Source organism: Crocodylus porosus, unplaced genomic scaffold, assembly GCF_001723895.1.
Source record: "Crocodylus porosus isolate Cpor-Errol unplaced genomic scaffold, CroPor_comp1, whole genome shotgun sequence".
Lineage (NCBI taxonomy): Eukaryota > Metazoa > Chordata > Crocodylia > Crocodylidae > Crocodylus > Crocodylus porosus.
The window spans coordinates 121,416,464-121,436,280 of record NW_017728943.1 but is presented as its reverse complement, the minus strand read 5'-3'; the positions used below and the strand labels follow the sequence as shown (position 1 = coordinate 121,436,280).

At 44.9% G+C, this 19,817-nt stretch overlaps 1 protein-coding gene across 4 annotated transcripts in view; it reads left to right on the top strand.

The window, feature by feature from the left end:
* SASH1 (SAM and SH3 domain containing 1) overlaps positions 1-19,817 on the top strand; it is an 825,655-nt gene that overhangs the window by 744,105 nt on the left and 61,733 nt on the right. For all 4 annotated transcript variants that reach the window (XM_019550105.1, XM_019550104.1, XM_019550107.1 and 1 more), the window contains exons 5-8: positions 3,000-3,040; positions 4,169-4,255; positions 6,322-6,434; positions 9,755-9,856. In XM_019550105.1, coding sequence (XP_019405650.1) covers positions 3,000-3,040; positions 4,169-4,255; positions 6,322-6,434; positions 9,755-9,856 — 343 coding nt within the window. The remainder of the gene's footprint in view (positions 1-2,999; positions 3,041-4,168; positions 4,256-6,321; positions 6,435-9,754; positions 9,857-19,817) is intronic.

Below are 19,817 nucleotides of genomic sequence, written 5' to 3'. Positions count from 1 at the left end.
GGCCGCCTGAGCCCAATCCAGTATCCACCAGTATTCGGACATTACCCAGTAGGGTCGGAGAGGCCAGGTAAGGCTCTGGCCGCCTGAGCCCAATCAGGTATCCACCAATATTCGGACAGTAGAGTGACTAGCAAGGGTTTAGGAAGACGGCCCAGGCAGCGTGATAGCTTCGGGAAATTTGGTGACTGGCGTCGGGGCGTGGTGAGCCCCAGGGGCGCCAGGGGGTGGACAAACCCGGGGTTGCCGGAGAGGGGCACCAGGGTGGGACGAGCCCAAGGAGTGCCAGCGGGGGCCGGTCGGAGGACAAGGACAGAATAAACGTCCAGGAACAACTGCAAGGCTTGGGGCGTGCTAAAGGGGAGGTTTGGAGGCACGCATAGCCCTTAAGGCAAGGGGTGCACAGAGGTACCCCATACGGAGTAGGGGCAGGGACATCCACACTGTTCACCGGGGGGATAAAGGCAGCCTCCCATCTGTACCTATTTATCATCAAAGTTGTGGCGGGCGAGAATCCGAGGGTGCTGAGTCCACCTTACGTGACAGTAGGGGGCGCTAGGGAGTACACAGCCGCTCCTAGGCCCCATTCCCTCACATCTTCATACAAAGGTCCATGTACTTCTTATCTGGTGTCATTCATTCCTTTCTCCCATTTAGGAAATGCTACTGCTCTGATTATCTTAGAACTGCAGGGTGAAATCCTAGCCCTATTTAAGTCTATAGGAGTTTGGGCACTGACTTCACCACAAAAGCTGTCAGAACTGAGAACTTTCCTCCCGTGCTTCTTACTCAGCTTCTTCATGAGAACCAAGAGTTTGGCAGCAAAGGCTGTGAACCACCTAGGTCATTAATTTTCTCCTTATAAGCCATCCTTTCCAAGTGTAAATTTCATCAGCCAGGAGATTAGCAAATGCCTCCTTGCACCTGGTGCAGTCAAAATCTGGAATTTGGTTGTATCAGTTCATTTGCTGCTTGTGCCGTATTAAATTTCTGATCAGACTGAAGTAGAAAGGAGATGGCATTTCACAGCTTTGCTGTGCCAGCCTCTGTTTGCCTGAATGAATTACTAAATCAAAACTAAACTTCACACTGTCTCATTTCCCGGTTAATGATGTCTTTGCAAATTGATGAGCTTGTTTTTCATGCTTATAAAATGTTGGCCAGTAATTGCTTGCATCTTTTACGCTGTGAACTGGTCCAAAATAAAAAGTTCTTCTTTTAAAGGTTTTCTGAATGGATCAAAAATTCTTCATTGCCCTCTTCTGGGAGCAGAAGAAAATGCAGAAGAGCCTAGGGAATATTAGCAAGAAAACAAAAAAACTCTTATGAAATAATCAGCCTATGCTACATGTTCAGTGCAAAATTTAAAGACTGTTTTATCTGTTTTATGAAATCTGTTGTAGTTTAAACTGTGCTTGTTTTAATTTCATATAGGTTCAACATAAACCTTGTGCAACCACATAATATAGAGCAATACGCACACAGCAATAATAGTAATCAGGACCCGTATTTGGACCCTGAGCTAAAGTTGATTGAAGCCAGTAGAAATATTGGATAGACAGAAATTTTTCTGTGAGAACTTCAGAGAACGTTACAGAATTTCATGATTACCATTAGCCCCAAACACATAGGAACTGGTGACTTGCTCAAGTTCGTGCAGTGAGCCATGAGCGATGACGAGTAAGGCCCTGTACTGCAGGGGAGATGAGTGAGCTTAAAAACTGAGCAAATAAGATTTATCATATTTTCTTGCATATAACCCACACCATTTCCCCCCAAACCAGATGGGAAAAATTGGGGTGCACATGATAGGTGAGAAAAAGTGCTCCCAACGGATCTGAATTTGGGGGTGTGGGAGGAGGGGTCTAGTGGTGGCATCATTAATTGCCATGGCACCAGGAACCAAGGCAGTTAATGTGCCACAGCTCTTTCCCTTCCCTTCCCCTAGCACCAAATTTTCAGTCCTATGGGGAGCCCCTCTCCCTGTGTGCTGAATTGGGCCAGCTGTCTGACCTGGCATGTGGTTCTGGAGCCAGTATGAGGTCACAGACTCCACTTAGATCTCAGGACTGGGCTGGCACACAACCCCAGTACTCAGCATGCTAGATCTGGCCCTGCCACATGGTGTCAGTGCCAGCATGTTGGACTGGGCTCTGCCCTGCAGTCCCACAGTCACTATGGTGGATTGGGCCCTGGCACACAGTCCCCAGCTGCAGAGACCCCAGACCTCTGGTACTTTTCAAACCTGTGGACCCTTACTCTATAGTAAGACTTTTTTTCCCATTCTTGGGGTCTTCCAAAAATAGGGGGTGTGTTCTATTTGGGGACCTCTTATATGCGAGAAAATATGGTATTTAACACATGGCTGATTTTTTTTTTTTTAAATATTATTATTTTATTTTATTAATAACAGCATGTTCTGTTAGCTTTGCAGTAAGGAAGCATCACAGCATGTGGATGGGAATCAGAAGAACAGGCTCATGTGCTCTGCTTTTCCACAGACATTCTGCATAGCCTTGGCCAAGCCTTGGTTTGCCTCTCTATGGAGAGAGTGAAATAATTGCTGTCTCTCTCACAGTAGGATCCCGAGGGTTTGATTGATGAATATTTACAAACCTCTTTTTGCACCCTGGACACAAGGTGCTGTAAAAGTGCAAAACATTTTTCTATTGTCAGCTAAACAAAATAACTGAATAAATACATGTCTGTGTTATGGTTTCTAAAACCAAATGCTACTTTTTTAGACGGACAAAGTAGGAAGCAAGGGGTAATATGTAGTCTTTTTAATGTCCGTGTTCTCTGGTCAGTCATAAGAAGTTTTTTTCAGAACTTTCAGAGAGGAACTTGGTTTACTGTGACTGGTTTATCTACTGTCTGGAGCTTACAAGACAAGAAAAGGAAGAAAAAAGATTTGCTGATGCATTTGTTTGAAACCCCAATTTACTGTACAGTTCTTATGCAATGTGAAAAGTCAGTAAGTCGTTTTCTGTTTTCCATTCTAGACTCTCCATTCATAAATCAAGTTCTGAAGATGGCTCTGTAGGTCAGTATATTTCATTGTATTTGCTACTTCTGTTTTATCCACAGATAAAATATATTTAATTTCTCCCCCTTGGGAAGGGGGATGGACCCGATGATCTTACGAGGTCCCTTCCAGCCCTAATGTCTATGAAATTTATGAAATAGTTAAGTTTTGTTTTTTCAAGGGTACAAGTATTGGAAGGGATGAGTATCCCCAGCCTCACTAAAGCCGGGTTGGGGGTGGGATTGATGGGACTTTTACATCCTTTAAAATTAAGTGATGCATCTCTAGGTGTCTGCTTTGTCCACTGTGCAGCAGAGGCCTGAATGGCAGAATATTGTTGCTCTCTATCTATTGCTTCCTCAAAACTACCTCTCATGGTGAATAACTCACTACTATATTTCAAATCATTTGGCATCACTTACCAGGCTCTCTCCCTATTTTATTAAACTGTTTATGGTGTTTTGAGAGGCTATATTTATATGTCAAAGAGATGATTTTCAGTGTCTTTTCACGCCTTTTACCTGCTATAATAAGCTTCAGCTATTTTAATAAAATCCCCGGGGGACTTCTGGAGGGTGAGGGCATTGTTTTTGCTTTTGATCTGTTTAGGGTCACCCTTCCTCTCTCCTTTCCTTCTCCCCAATTTCATCTGAGTTAACTAACAAATGAACTCATGGTGGGGAACATAGTTATAGTTGATGGACTCATAGAATTTCTTATGCAGATTAGGAAAAAGAATATGAAGAAATTAATAGTTCTCATCTGACTTGGGATTTTAATCTAAATAATTGTGGCTCATCAAAATGGAATAAAAAAAACACTCTAAAAGCATAGGAATGCTTGATGTTAACAATTAAATGTCAAAATTCATGCAAAACTTCCTATGTTTATAGTTCAAAAAATGCCTCTTACTGGCTTATCTCAATCAGCCATGCCATCTGTGATTAACACATTATAAAGCATGTGTGTTTATTTTGGTTAGTGCTAAGTATAGTTATTTCATTTTCTTAAAGAGAAAATAAGAGAGAGAACCAATTTGGGGATTTTTTTTTCCTTGGTAAATGTATGCTGAAGAAGTTTTTAAGGAAACATTTAAATTTTCTTGTTAACATTCCTTATCTGTACTTTTTGTCCTGTTCCATATAGGGAAAGCAGACTGGAAGAAGAAAAATAAGTATTTTTGGCAGAATTTCCGAAAGAACCAGAAAGGAATAATGAGACAGACTTCAAAAGGTAAAGCCTTTAAGGGGACAGTGTCCTATCAGTGAATGAGTCTCCGTAACTGTAAAATCTAAGAAACAAGTATAACAAAACGAAAATAAAATGAATATTGGTAGCATGGCAAATATATCTAAGCAACTGGATAAGCAGCAGATGACATATTTAATTCTTTGTGACTTAAATTGTATCAGAATGAGGATTCATAAGTTGTTAAGACTGCAATACTGGAGACCTACCTATTCTCATTGAAGACAATGGGAAATGAGGGAACTCCATTAGTGGATGATGCATGTTCAGATTCTTTGCACCAGTGGTGTTCAACCTGCAGACCATAAAGCGGGTGTGAATGGTCTGTCACCTAATAAAGTGTCCCTGTCTAACCTCACCAACATGTCAGCATGGCTCCTGCTGGAGCTCTTTTTGAGCAACTGCTACTGAGCTGTTTTGAGCAATGAGTTCAGTGGTAGGGAAAAGAAGAGAAGAGAGAGTGGCTCTGGCCAGAGCCTGTGTGTACACAACTGGTGAGTGTAGATGCCAAGCTCTTTTTCTCTGTAGCCCTTGGGCCATTTCTGATTTTAAAGTTTGGTCACACATGAAGAAAAACAAGGTTGAGAACTACTGCTCTACATTGCTTTGAAAACCATTGTGAATCTCTGGTGAATAGGTAAAGACATGCCTTTCCATATATACATGGACATATATATTCAATTTGATTCTTTTTTACTGGGTCAGAACTCATTTGAGAGTGAGGATTTTTTTTTTAAAGCTAGGCTGTGGTTCTGTATAGTCTTCATGTTGCAGTTCACAATTAGAGGCTCAGACTGTTGCCACCATTGCACATAGCTACCTATTAGGGCTGTGCGAAGCTTCGGGTGCTGATTCAATTTGGAGGAGATTTGGCCCAATTCAGCAGCCAAATCTCTGAATCCAAATCGAATCAGGAGACCAATAAAAGGTCCCAAGTCAGTCCACACAATGTTACATGCGTTACTGCTCAGTAACTAATCAGGCATAAATTTGATATCTGCATCATGCAGGTACCAAGTTGACACCTGCGTTGGTGTAAATCACCATAGTTACTGTGCAGTACAGGCATGCACGTGTAGACGCGTGTCCGTACTGCACAGTCCACAGTCCACACACAGCATTAATGCACCTTAATGCCTGCAAATGTAGATGCCAGCCTATTTCCATTTACTGAACAGTAAATTTAATGAGATGTAAATATATGTGTAGATGTGCCCACTGTGTTGCAATTCACATCGTGCAGTTTGTGCACAGTTATCTGACCCCTCTGGAAAGCACCTGCCAAAAATCCATTCAGATGAGCTGAATACTGTCAGATAAATGAAACAGCAGGATCTCATGAGGAGTGATATAGGCCAACACAGAGAACATAATGCAAAACCGTACCAAACTTAATGGTACAGATGCTAAATACAGTAAACTTAAAAGATCGGTTTGTTATACAGTACCACGAGCTACAAGATACTGAATCAAACTGTTAAGAGTAGAGCGATACAGTACTGTATTAAATAAAGCTTAAAGGAGAACAATATATAATCCCAACAGTTGAAAGTTACAGCACTATATGAAACTTAAGAATAGAGATACAGTGCTGTATTAAATAAAGCTTAAAAAGAGAGCAGTTTGTTACACAATAGTAGGAGTTATGAGTTACTCAAGTAAGGTTGCCCTGGGATCATCAAGGATTTGGATGACCAAGGATGTGCTGTAGTTGCTTTCTACGTATTGTGCCCTCTTGCTTTCAGTGCCCAAATCCAGTTGCCTGTTGTTGGCAGGAAGCCATAATTTTGATAGCTGGGGAAAATAGTTATATTTCCCTTGTGCAGAAAAAATGAGAACCTGCATTTAGACTCTTTGCCCTGATGCAGTAACCATCAAGAGGCTGTGACAAGAACCTTTTTCCCCTTCCCAGACCTACCTGTGGCACATAGGCCCACGGGAACCACCTTCTGGAGCTGAAGCAGTATTGAGAGAGTGTCATTTCCATATCCTTTCTTGTCAGTGCTGTGTCCTTTTTTTAATGCTTTTCATCTCTTCCTTTTGTCCTCCAGGAGAGGATGTTGGTTACGTGGCCAGTGAGATCACGATGAGTGATGAAGAACGGATCCAGCTGATGATGATGGTCAAAGAGAAGATGATCACCATTGAGGAAGCCCTTGCTAGGGTATGAAATGCAAATAGTTACCCATCTTTTATTACCTCCTCACTCTGAAGAGTATGTCCTGTAGCCTGTATATCGTACGTTGACCTGGAATGGGGCTTTTCAGATCACTGTACTATTACTCAAAGAGCAAAGCAGTAGTCCATGGTATCTCTGAGTGTGATAGGAGTATGCAAATGACTTCTTGTTCTGGCAGTGCTGGCTCTGTAGTAAAGGCTGATTTTATATTTTCAACCAAAACCCCACTTTTACATTGTTCAGTAAACAAGTATTCCTTTGGGTACAAAATTTCTTATGCCTTCAAGCGTGACAAATATGTAGTCCTGAATGAGAATTGGTGCCTTAGCCAGGTTTGGAAGAGTATTAGGCCTGGCAACATCAGTTGTAATGCTAAGAATGTGCAGTGCAGCAAAGTCCACAGACTTTAGAAAAAATGCACTAGGACATTAGATGAAATAAAATGATGGGTACAAAATGGGGCTAGAAGGGACCTCAATAGATGAGCTAGATCCCCTGTTCAAGGCAAGAGCATCACTGTCTGAACCAGTCTGACACCTTCAAAGGTTTGCGTGTTTACGTTTAGACTTGGCTGTCTTGCTGTGGCATTCTAAAACAATCCTGTGTAACAGCTGAAGAAGGTATGAGCCCCTTGCTATAAAATGTAAAAGAAATCACATGATTGAGTCCTCATTCTTGTCTTACCCTCCGTTATACCCACTCATTGAGTAGTATCAAACTTAAGGTATGAACAAGCATTACATTCATAGTTGGAGAAATGCTGCTCTCTCAATAGAAACTGGGAGTGTACAGGCATTGACACAGTTTCTCCCACAGGAAACATGTCATATCTGGAAGAAAAAGTCTCCCCTTTCAATGAGGAAAGTCTCTCCTGCTCAAGGGTTTCTCATGCAAGAATGAATACATATGCTCTTCCTCACTGTTTGATGCTTGCTGTAGACTAGGAGTCAAACAGCAGGACTATGCTGCCTTGTGTGTTCCCAGGACTGGAGTCACCCTGCCTTAGGGAAGGTGCATTTCTCTTGCTCCACTCCTCCTGAGGACTGGGAGGGCTCAAGCAGCAGCTGCCTTTCATACCTAACCCAGACTGGTGGTGATCCGAGTCTAGAGAAGGCATAGGAAGCATGGGACACGAGGTGGCTGCAGACTGAAACACCTGTTTAGTCCCTCTCTTGGAAAGATTTCTGACACTGCAAATTTCCCAGGAATTTGCAACACTAGAAATGAACACCTATCCACACTCTTTGATTGGAGAAACAATGTAGTGTCTTTTATTTGTGTATAAAAGCAAGTGTACATTGTGGGTTTGTATGAATAATAATATAGCCTATTCAGCATTGTATACAATTATAATAGCTTATTGTTTTATCACATAGAAATGGAGATGAGTAAATGTGTCAGTGCATCCTGAAGTAATTATATTCTTGGCATCACTCAGAAAGTTTTTTCTGTCCGTGACAGAGCAGTACGACATATTTTGGTGTAGAATTTTGCATTGTCTTTTCCCAATTAGTTCTCTTGTCTAGATACCGAGTTAGTCCTGTCTTTATTAACACCAGGTAAAATTAAGCCCATTTAGGCCACCACTGCAGTTATCTGCTTTAATATCTTTCTAGGATCAGTTGCCCATAAAAGAATAATCCATTTGTGTGACATTTCCTCACCTTCAGAGTTTTGGTTAACTTCAGGTTTTGCAGCTTCTGTTTATTATTCCAAGAATGCTTTTCCTTTTTACTGCTTTCATACTGTTTATGGCCGAGATGAAATTTGATTGCCAGCCTCAATTTTCAGCGGTTTAAAATGTTCTAAAACAATTCACTGTTAGGCTGGTATTTCCTGCTTGTTCTTAGCCGTAAGATGCTGTTTTTGCTTTAAATTTCAAGGAAATCTATTCACTCCTTGTGGAGACTTGCAGTTTTTGGAGAAGTGCAGGCAGCTGCATTTCTTCACAAAGCGTAGTGGCTGACATGAGTATTTCTGTGTAATTTTTAAAAGATAAGAAACCCCAAGTAATTTAAATGAATAATAGTGTGTTAGTGCAGCAATAAGTCTGAAATTTTACTTGTGCAAGAGCCAAGAAGTTCAGTTTTAAGGTTTTTTGCATCAGTCTTATGCAAGTGGTCACACGATATACAGTATAAGAAGCTGAGATCATAGGAAAGCACTGAATTTACTGATAAAATGACATTCAAATTCTGTATCTCTACATACAGTTTCTTACAGTAGAATGTCATAAAAGCAAAAGTTCCAGTTTTTATATTAAGTATTTTGCTGATAGTTCAGTCTCTAAAGTGCTATACTGAATCATATAATGAAAGCACATGGTTAGTTTTAAGGTTACTGTGGGAACTTTAATCTGTTTCTCAACTTTTGTGCAATTAAAATCTTACCCATTATGTTTAATAATACTATTTAATTTTATGCTAACAATACAATTCCATTATACAATTCAAATGCATGTAGTTGTACTGTTTCCCTATAGTGGTACAAATTACCACCAACAAAATGTATTTCAGTGATATGTGTTACCCTTAGTAACTATAAGACTCGATCCTAATCCCATCAGAGTTAAAGACAGTGTTTTCATGGATATCTGGGCCTTATCCAAAGCTTTAAATTTGGAATTGAAAACAGTTAGAGAGCTACCTTTTTAGACCTTGGTCTGGCTTGCCAAATTGTTACGCATTTCTGTTGTATCTACAAATCCCCTGCTTGATCACACAAATGTTTATTGAAGAATGCAGTTTCCCAGTTTAAATATATATATATTCTCAGTGCAATAAACAGAAGTAAAATTTTGGTCATCCATTTCTGTGTCCTCCTTGATAATTTGGCCCCCTAGGACTTGATTTTCTTTCTATATATTAAAATTGAAAAATGTAAAATAGAATCTTTGGTTTTGAATATAAAAGAGCTGATCCTCAGCCTCCCATCTAAAGGTTGTTTTCTTTGCACTACATATTCTTAGTCAAGGTATTCTTTGCAATTTCTCTTGCAAAGTATCCCTCTGAAAAGGGGATATATAATTTGCAACGTGTGAGTCTCAGTTTACCAAAGTGTTTTCAGATTGTTTCCTTTTTGTTATTTTTGTGTGTTGTCATCAGAAGTATTTTTAAGTCTAAGTTTTTAAATCTCAAGAAGAGGAAATAGAAGGATACGCACTAGAGAAATTTTTTTTCTTGCTCTCGATTGTGTGAACAGAAACTGGAGATATTTCCTGTATGGACTGCTGATATGTGGGTTTATGGAGATCTCATAGTTTAGCATATATCAGATAACATTTTTTTTTTTTTTTTTTATTTCAGCTGAAGGAATATGAAGCCCAGCACAGGCAATCAAGCACTGTAGATTCTGCAGACTGGCCTGACAGTTCTTATCCAACATTTGATGGGTCTTCTAATTGCAATGTAAGTGCCTTTCTCTAGGATATAGCTTCCTGACAATTTAATACTGCCAGAGTTTCTATTGATCTTTAACTGAAATGTTTTCCTCAATGGCAGCCCAAATGCTGCTACTTCCTAGCCCTCAGGGAGTCTGCAGCAGTGATGGAAAATCCTCAGGGTTCATTGTTTTGAGCAAGCTTTGAATACAATACTCCTTTTTTTTCATTACTGAATAACTCAATACATAAAATACCCAACTGCTAAAAATGTATAGAAAAGATGTTCTGAATATTTTGGAGCAACCATAGCACTTTGCCAGACTCAAGTCCAGCTCCTCAGCAGATAGAAAGCAGCAAGACTCTGCAGGTTCTGAAGAGCTTGCTCATTTCCACTAACTAAAGATCTGGCTAGGACTTGAATGCCTGCTGCTCCCAAGTCAAACCGTTCCAACCCTCCATTTGCTAACAATCAGTCCGGAAAGTTTGCAGTTTATGCCAAACCAATAAACAAGGAGCTTTCTTCCCTGTTTTTTTGTTTTGTTTTTTTTTTTTACATCTGAGCTTTGCAGATTCTAATGCATTTCCTTGCTTTTATGGATGCTGGATAGTCTTTGTATCACATGAGACTGAGTCAATTAATTTTTCCTTCCAAATATCTTTTATTTTTATTAAGTTGTTTATTCCCTTCCATTTTACTAATTGAAAGTTCATAGATAAATCTTACAGCCAAACAAATTTGGCTGTCAGACCCAGACACTTTGTAGCCTGCATAATTAAATCATAGGCCCTCGAGTCCATTTATATTTTTTTACCACAAATGGAATCTCTTACTAAACGCAGTGGGAGGTTAGCTTCTCATTGCTGAGTGAAGAAAGAAAAGCTATGTCATGTTACTTGGGGATTTAAAGTATTTGGTAGCAGGGAAAGATTAGCCTTTGAGCGTTCTTGAAAATAGAATTTGCTCATCTTCAAGTAAATGGGAACTGAGAGTGGCTGATAATTTCGGGTGCTCCTCCTGACATCTAGCTGGAGGACAAACTTCTCCGTTTTGCTGGTAGACCTTCCTTTCTTCCAAGGCATTTTCTAATCCAGCTGTCTTTCCCTCCTTTGTGCTTGCAGAATGAGTATGTGTGCTGTAAGTGTATTTCCATCCTCCCTTTCCTTCTTTATACCCAGTTACACCACTTTGTTCAGTCACTGCTCCAAAAGAAGAGTTATTAACAGTCAGCCTTGCTTTATGCCACCCAAAAGAGTCTCAGATGTGACCATTTATAATAGTAAATATGAATTAGATTAGCTGCCTCCCTGTCCCTGGACAGTGTGGTACTCAAAGAAAGAAAGACCATATGTTTAAATGGCTCTTTTGGGTCCCTTTATCCACAGGTTTCAAAATATAAGCTTCCTACAACACACCTTTTAGGCTTATGGCCCAACAAATTACAATTACAGTGCTCTCGTAACAAAGTCTGGGCTATTTCCTGCTGAGGTGCGTGACTATCAGATATGGTATCTGCAACTGAGACGTCTGCAGGAGCAGGGAGGAGTGGTTGTGAAGTGTCTGCTGCCCCAGGACAGCAGGGCAAGTGGCAACTGTGAGTGTGGAAGGAGGAGCGGGGCAGGACTTAACTTAGCAGGACTTGACTGAGGGTCAGTGCTGAGAACACTGCTGCTGCTACAAGAGGATTCTTACCTGCTCTGGGGACTGTAAAAAGTCCCCAGAGGTTCCCACCACATGGTCTGCCTGAAGAGTGGAAAGGGAAAGACAGGGATGCTGTGAGGAGAGATGTAAACACTTCTGTTGTATGGGTTGCTGCTCCCACCACTCCTCTTTGCCAAATCTACTCAAGGGCAAACCTTTGAGGATAGAGTTTGGGGCCAGTGTTTCCCTCTCCTGCTCCCCACTCCCTCATTAACTAGCACCTTTTCCTTAAGCTTGGTTTACCCGGATGTCTCTATTCAGAGGTCAGACTGGTGTAGCTTCTCTCTGCTTTTCTAGTAACCATCTTCCTGCTAAATTATTTGTGGGGCCCCTGTAGCCAGTTTCAAAGTGGCTGTCCAGATTTTTGCCCCCCTCTCATAATTTTATTTCAAATGGATTCTGCTGGCAATCTATTTACCCTGAAGTGAGAAACAAAAGAGACTCACTAATTGGGCTTCACCTAGAGTAGGGCTGTCTGACTCTCAGCCTATGACAAATGCCCACCGCCTGCTAGGGTCTCTGAGCTCCCCCTTATTCTTCCAACTTCTGCTTCCTACCCCTGCTCCTGCCCTGTCCCTGGATTGGGGCAACACTGCTTAGAGGGGCTTTGAGGCTTCATGCAGTGTGTAGCAATACAAGAGGGGCTTCTGCATTGTGTGTTGCCCGAGGGGCCCATGTGGCCTGCAGCTCCCAGCTGCTCAGAAGTTGGAGAGCCCCAAACAAGAGCTGGGCCACCATGCTCCTGGGCTAAAAAGATCCTGGGACAAAATGAGGCAAAAGGAAGGGGTTGTAATCAGAGGCAGGGGTGTAAGAGACTTCAGGTGAGTTAAACCAAGTGGAGAAACCCCAAAGTGAAAACTGCCCCAAGTGCCTATCCGTGGGGATCAGGCCCAAAAGCCTGCTCCTGATATCTTCGAAGAGAGGTCTGGGTAGAGAAGTTGCCAAGCGTGCTAAAAGTGTCTGGTTTGAGATCTGCAGGCAAGTCTGTCTACAGGGAAAGCATGGACAAGACCAGTGACTGCTTTACTAATGGGGCGCTGTTTCAACATAGCCCAGAGGCTGGCCACCTTTTGACAGATGTAAGGCTCTGGGCTATTCAGGCCACTTGCATCCAATGTCTGTTCATGCTGATAAGGTTTATGATTGGGACCCTGATGAAATGGCAGTTAAAGTGGATGGACTGAACCAAACCCACCAAACTCATTTCATGGATGCCATCAAGGAAGGGGATTTCCTAATACAGGAACCTTGTTGTTTAAATAAAAGCCCACTTTTCTCCCAGCTTTTTATGACAGGAATAAAACCTCAGGAAATTATTTTTAATATGAGTCACTCAAACTGGAATTCCTGGTTTTCATTAAAACTCTTTGGGCTGTGGCTCTAAAGATTTTGTAATCCCTTTTTGCTTTAGTCATAGCCAAAGTGTTACGAAGCAGTTTTTAATGGACATCATGAACTTGAAGTTCTCATTTCCATCCAAACATTTGATACGCACTATTGCTACATATGCAGCATGAAATTAGTGAAGGGGAAAGAAATTAAAGAGGGCTATCATTTTTCTCCCTGTTTTCTGTCTCTTTGCTTTGCAGTCAGAGCTTTGCACCTAGCCGGCATTGGTGCTTGGCAGTGATCGTTTCGCTATGTTGCTCCCATGCATGGCTTTGAAGATGCTCATGTGTATGCACCTCTTTACACCCCTACACGAGCACAGCCAATACTAGTACACAGAAAACAGCTGCCCTTAACCAGTATAAGGCCAAAAAAGTATCTGGGTTGTTGTGAGGGAGTGAGGCCTAGGAGCAGCCGTGAACTCCCTAGCGCCCCCTACCGTCACGTTAGGGTGGACTCAGCACCCTCAGAATCTCGCCCGCCACGACTTTGCTGTTTAATAGGTTAAATGGGAGGCTGCCTTTGTTCCCGTAGTGAATGGTAAGTGTGTTCTTGCCCCTACTCCAAATGGGGCGCCTCTGTGCACCCCTCCCTTAAGGGGTATGCGTGCCTCCAGACCTCCCCTTTAGCATGCCCCAAGCCTCGCAGCTGTTCCGTGGGACGTTGTACAGTCCCCTGCCCCTCAGGTGCTCTCTCCCTGGCACCCTGCGCTCGTCGCCCGCCTGGGCCAGGCTCCTACCCACCGGCCTGTTACCAGCGCCCCGGGCCTGTCTCTCCGCTGTCCGGCTCCTACCGGCACCTCTGGGCCTGGCTCGCCGCCGCCGCCCCGTTACCGGCGCCCCTCTGGGGCCTATACCGCGCCTCTCGCTCTTGGGGCTCAGGTGGCTGTAGCCGTGCCTGGCCCCCTTGACCCTTTCTTGGGTCTTTGCCAAAACTACCGGGTTGGGCTCAGGCGGCCGGAGCCTTACCTGGCCTCCCCGACCCTACTGGGTCTTTATCAATCAGAGCCCGCCCCACTCTGGGGCCTGTGCCGCGCCTCTCGCGCCCGCCGCCCCACTCTGGGGCCTGTGCCGCGCCTCTCGCGGCTGGGGCTACAACCCTCACTCAGCGAGCACCCTCCTGGCACTCTTTTGCTGTGCCCGCTGTGGCACTGTGCCCGTAATGGGCACTGGGAACCCCCAAGGCGCTGGGGAGCTCCCGTGAGGCCTCCTCACTCCCCTACAGCCTCACCCGGTCCTCCGGAATAACTATAACCAAGACGCCAGCCATCTGGCTTCAACATAAAACACAGAGCCTCCTGCTCATAACATAAACACTGAGCACCCCCCCGCCAGGGCCTCCAACCATACCTCTCATCAAGGTGCTCTCCTCCCCGGCATCATCACAGCCAGTCAGCACCACAATGCTGCCACTACCAATTCGGGCCACTCAGCTCAGCCACAGAGCTCAAGCTCCTGCGGCTGCCAGAAGGGAACTGCTCGTAAGGCTCCGGCCTGGGCTGTTTATAAAGGCCCACCCCTGCCCCCTTCTGGCCACCTGACCCACCTGGTTGCCCTGGCAACCGGCACCTGAGCTGCCCGATTGATTGGCAGCTCAGTTCCTTTTGCTTCCAATGCACAGGACACCTTGGTGCTCCTGTGACAGTTGTAACCTGGGGATGGAGGCACTGTTTACCTAACCCCAGGGTATCATGGATGGTGCCATAATGTTCAGGGTCCCCAAGGTACCCCCTACCTGTAAGTTCAGGAGCAAACACGACAACCTATTGAGAAACTATTTCGGGCTCTTATAAGGCAGTTTAAGAGTTTAGTGAAAGTGACAACTTTCAAGGTAACAGGGTCCCTTTTAAATCTTCACTTTGACCAGAGATTAAAAAGAACACGATTCTTACTGTTGCTTCAACTTGCAGACTCTTTGGGCACAGATAGAAGTTACATTTTTTGTATAATCGGGCCCCTGAAGTGGTCTACAGCCATGCCATGACACATGTGCATGTCTGTAGAGCACTTTTAAACTGGTTGATCATGTGAAAAATGTAGTATCAGATGAAGATGCTCTGCTTTAGAGCGCCTTGGGAAACTTGTAATCCTTAGGCTGGATGTACTGCATGTTTGGGGCTGGGCTGATGCAGGGAGAGGGAGGGAAGCCAGCAGCAGAGCTTTGCCAGCTAGGCTTTGCCTATCCTGAGCTGGAGGATGGGGGATGGATCAGATTCTCCCTCATTGTGTGGGCCCAGCTCCCCACAGTACCCCAGCCAAGGAGGCTTGGGGACACACACACACACACACACACACACACACACACACACACACACACACACACACACGGTAGGTGGCTCTGATCTCCACCGCACTTCCTGCTCGGGCCAAGCAAAGTCCAGCTGGCAGCTCACTGCTACTGGCTTCACCCTCTTCCCTCCTTCTCTGCTGACACTCGTGGAGCAGGGCAGGTGGGTGGTGGGGCTTAGAAGAGGAGTGGCTGCTCAGTTCAATGCTCACCTGCAGGCAAGCTCGATTTTTTCCTCCCCACCCCCAACCCCAACCCAACAGAGTGCCCCATGACCCAACAGATGTTCACTAACTCATGGCACTCTAACTCAGGAGCCAAAATGTCTTCCAGCACTGTGTGTGGACAGGATCCACACAGAGTGCTCTTCACCTACAGAAATCCTAATAATTTCCAGTGAATTACAAGGGAATTTCTCTGAGCCAGGCATATGTGTTTCCTATGTACAGGGAAGCCTGTTGCTTTCTAATGCCATTGTGATCTGAAAAGCAGCACTCCATGAATACATAGTGTCAGTGTAGGAAGTTATCAAGCAACTTGCCTCCCCTCTATGTTACATGTCATCATCTGATGGTGGGAAAGGCTTAGCAAAAGGTGAGAGACAGAAGCCTGTTTTTTGTGTTGTCTTCCTAGTCTCTCCTACATTTTCCATCAGTGTACAAAATGTTGCCTTTGTAGGGATGTTCTGAAGTGGCTTCTCTGTGGCCCACACGTGAGTGACCATCTTGTACTATACAGAGCCCACAAGCAGAGGCACAGAGGCAACATGACCCTAAAATGGAAGTCTCCCACTCCAGGCCTCACAGTCGATGAGGCTTGCAGCTGTGGCAGAAGTCCTAGCAGTGCCTGTGCTACAATTCCTATGAGCGTAAGGCCTTGCAGCCATGAGAACTGGTGCAGGGGGAGCCTGGGATCATTATGGTCCTGGGCTTCCCCTGCACGAGAAATAAGGCATGATGGAAATGTAATGTGCAATCCCACAATTGCACCTCCTGCCATGTACCTGTGAGGCCGTTATACCACACTTAAAGATTCTCCAGCACCAAAATGTCACTTAATACATTAAGTGACTTGCAGCCGGACCAGCACTGTCAGCTGCAGGACTTGCAGTAGGGTCAGTGCTGGGAACACTGCTGCTGCTACAAACTTCGTCAGCTGCAGGGCAACACACTGCGGGCAGCAGTGTCAGCTGCTGTGACTGCTGTGAGCCTTGTCCATGGTAGGGCTCACAGCAGGAAGAATGCTGCTGCCTCTGTGAGCCCCAAAGCTGGCAAGGCTTGCAGCGGTGGCAGCATTCTTCCCACTATGAGCCTCACAGCCAGTGATGCTACCCCTACTATGAGCCCCACAGTTGATGAGGCTCATGGAGGTGGCAGCATTTCCAGTGCTGCTCCTGCTGCAAGCCTCAAACCTTACAAGGTTCACAGTGGGAGCAGCGTTCTCCCTGCTGCCAGCCCCGCAGATGACGAGGCTTACAGCAGGACAGCACCAGGGATACTACTGCCGCTGCAAGCCTTGTCAACTGCTGGGCTGGCAGTAGGTGGTACATCCCTGTGGCTTTGAGTCCTCAGTTGAAGGGCCTCCCAGCTACAGGGGAACACCTAACTACACATTCAATTAATGGTGTGATTAGAGCAAGCTACAAAGTTGTTACACATTTTTTGTAGAATAACTTTGTGGCTTGTTGCTTGTTTCATCACACCATCCATTGGTTGACCATGTAGCTGGGTCACAAGTTAAGATGTGATTTGTTGGTTAATCATGCCTTAAGTGCAACATGTAGAGGGGGGGCCTAAGGCAACAACATATCTCAAGATTAGGATAGAGACAGGAAAAGGTTGCAGGAAGTTAAAATCATAGAATCGTAGAAATGAAGGGCTAGAAGGGACCTCAAGAGATCAAGTCCAATCCTCCTGCTCTGGGAAGGAATACTGCTGAGATCAAATGATCCCATCAAGGTGTCTGTCCAGTCTCCTTTTGAAGACTTCCAAGGAGAGATACTGATCAATAGGGAGAGTCTAGAGAGAAAGAACAGGAGGAAAGGGGACCTTTGGGAGTTTAAGCACTTTGGAGTTTGAGGTCTGTTCTGTTCCAAAGCACAAAATTAGATGGCTAGGTCTAGAAGCAATATTTGAGTGCCAAAACAAAATTAGCTGAGGGTTTTTTTGAAGAAGACGACTATGATTAGCTTGATACTTGCACAGCTTGAGTATCGCTCCTGTATAAGCTGCAGGTGTTGACACTCATTTTGCTTTAAAGATTTAATTTGTCCTCTTCTTCCAAAATACTTCTCATTTAAATTGTCTAAGAACAAATGGAGGCTTTTACTCAAACCTCTGTGGAGTTATATCCTGAAGAAAATCAACAAAGAACAGAAGGGTCATCTCTCCAGGGGCTGGAGGGAGGCTGCCGTCAGTTGTTTCCATGTTGTTAATTATATGTTCTATCTCTTCCTTTTTTTTTTTTTAAGGTTTGCCAAATCGGTAGCTACTTGGCTGTCTGCCAGGTTCATGCAGTTTAGTTTACAGTCTCACTTCTATATGTCCAGTGTGTTCTGTGGGGAGTTTATTTATTGCTGTTTACTTGCAACGAAAGCCAAGGAGGCTTGCTGACTTTTCAGTCAGAAGAGGAGGGGGGGGATCTCGAGTGTAACATTTCTAATCATTTACTTACATCTATTTTAATATTTGTTTGTTTTTCCTCTCTGCTGGAATCAAAGCTCGCATTAAACTGAGACAGGCTTTCATTGCCTCGTGCCAAGCACTGGGATGTAAAGCAGGTGCAGATTACAAGGAAGTCTCTTTCTAGATTTTAGATAAGTGCTTGATTGTCCTCTCTTCAGAGTTGGAAAGTCCAGGGGGAAAGAGGGGAGTTTCACAATCAATCACATTACTTTCCTTTTTATGCCAACTGATGTGATCGTTATGCTGTATTCAAGGTAACAGCTTATTGGATAACTTGAGACTCTAACCTCCTAATCCAAAGAACTGTGATGGTAGCAAGACAAGTCTCCCTACACTGCTCTGTTTAAACTCTTCCAATGATATTGGTTAAACAGTTAACCAATAGTTCATGACCTCTGGCAGGAATGGCCACAGCCCCTTACATCTTCACTATGCTCCCAGGGCTACATAAGTCCCAGGTTGCTGGCAGGGAATAAGCTGTGGGCAGGGGTGGTGGGCACAGCTAAGCCACTGGAGAGTGCTGCCCAGCTGTGGAGCCATGGCTTCCCTTCACTTCCACAAGCAGGGGCTGGGGTGTGGACCTCATGTTCCCAGATCCTGATCCCACCACCATGAGGATGAGAGAGAGTGAGGTGCCAGGCCCCCCACAGGGGTCAGCCAGAGCCTTTCTGCCACAGCAGTGAGACTCTCAGCTCACAGTGGGTCTGCCCACCCCCCTGAAGCTACAGGACCTGGGCAAGACAGCAGGCTCCCTGCATCTCACACTGCGCTGGTGCTGCTACAGCCCAGACCTGGAAGGGTTCTCTGCACTGCTGGGCCTGGCCTTCCCCAGCTCAGCATGGGGGAAACAGGGGTTCAGTCCCAGAGGAGTGAACTCCACCACCTGCACTGCATCCTTCTCCCTCCCATCAATGGCACTGGAGCCTGGCTCAGCCCTGAAGCAGGGTTGAGTACACAGCTGACTTAAATCTAGACGGTGCTGTGGCAGCTGGAGCGGGTGGCATTGGGTCAGAAGAGTCTCTGCTGGCCCCTTGCACGATGACCTTAGCTCCATGGCATTCTTGAGGGTTAGCAGTGTCGCAGCTCCAACTTCTGACCTTTTCCCTAGGTATAAGTTAAATTAAGTCATAATTATTATTGGCCGGAGCTATATATTTTTTGCAGTGTGTTTCGTCCATGGTCAGGAAGTTTCATCGCTTCATAGTTGGTAGGGTCAGAAGGGACCTGAGCAGATCATCAAGTCCGACCCCCTGCCATGGACAAACAACCCCAGCAAGTTGTTCATTTAGCTTCCTCTTAAAGACCCCCAGGGTAGGAGCCAGCACCACTCTGCTTGGAAGTTGGTTCCAGATCCTAGCCGCCCTGATAGTGAAGTAGTGCCTCCTTGATGTCTAGCCTGAATCTACCCTCTGCCAGCTTGTGACCATTATTTCTTGTTACTCCTGGTAGTGCTCAGGGGGGAACAGGGACTTTCCCTGCTGGCCCCCCCTGACTAGTTTGTAAAAGGCCACTAGATCCCCCCTCAGCCTTCTCTTGTGGAGGCTGAACAGGTTCAGGTCCCGTAGACTCTGTGTGTAGGGCTTGCCCTGCTGATGCCTGATCATGTGGGTGGCCCTCCTCTGGACCCTCTCCATGTTGTCCACATCCCTCTTGAAGTGCGGCGCCCAGAACTGGAAGCAGTACTCCAGCTGTGGTCTGACCAGCGTCTCATAGAGGGGGAGGATCACCAACTTGGACCTGCTTGAGATCTGTGGATGCATGACAAGGTACGGTTGGGCTTCCTGACCGTGTCCTGGCAATGTGGGCCCATGTTCATTTTGGCATCAATAATGACTCCAAGATCCTTTTCTGCCTCTGCACTGATGAGAAGGGAGTTCCCCAGCCTGTAGGTATGGTGCTGGTTCTTCCCCCTCAAGTGCATCACCTTG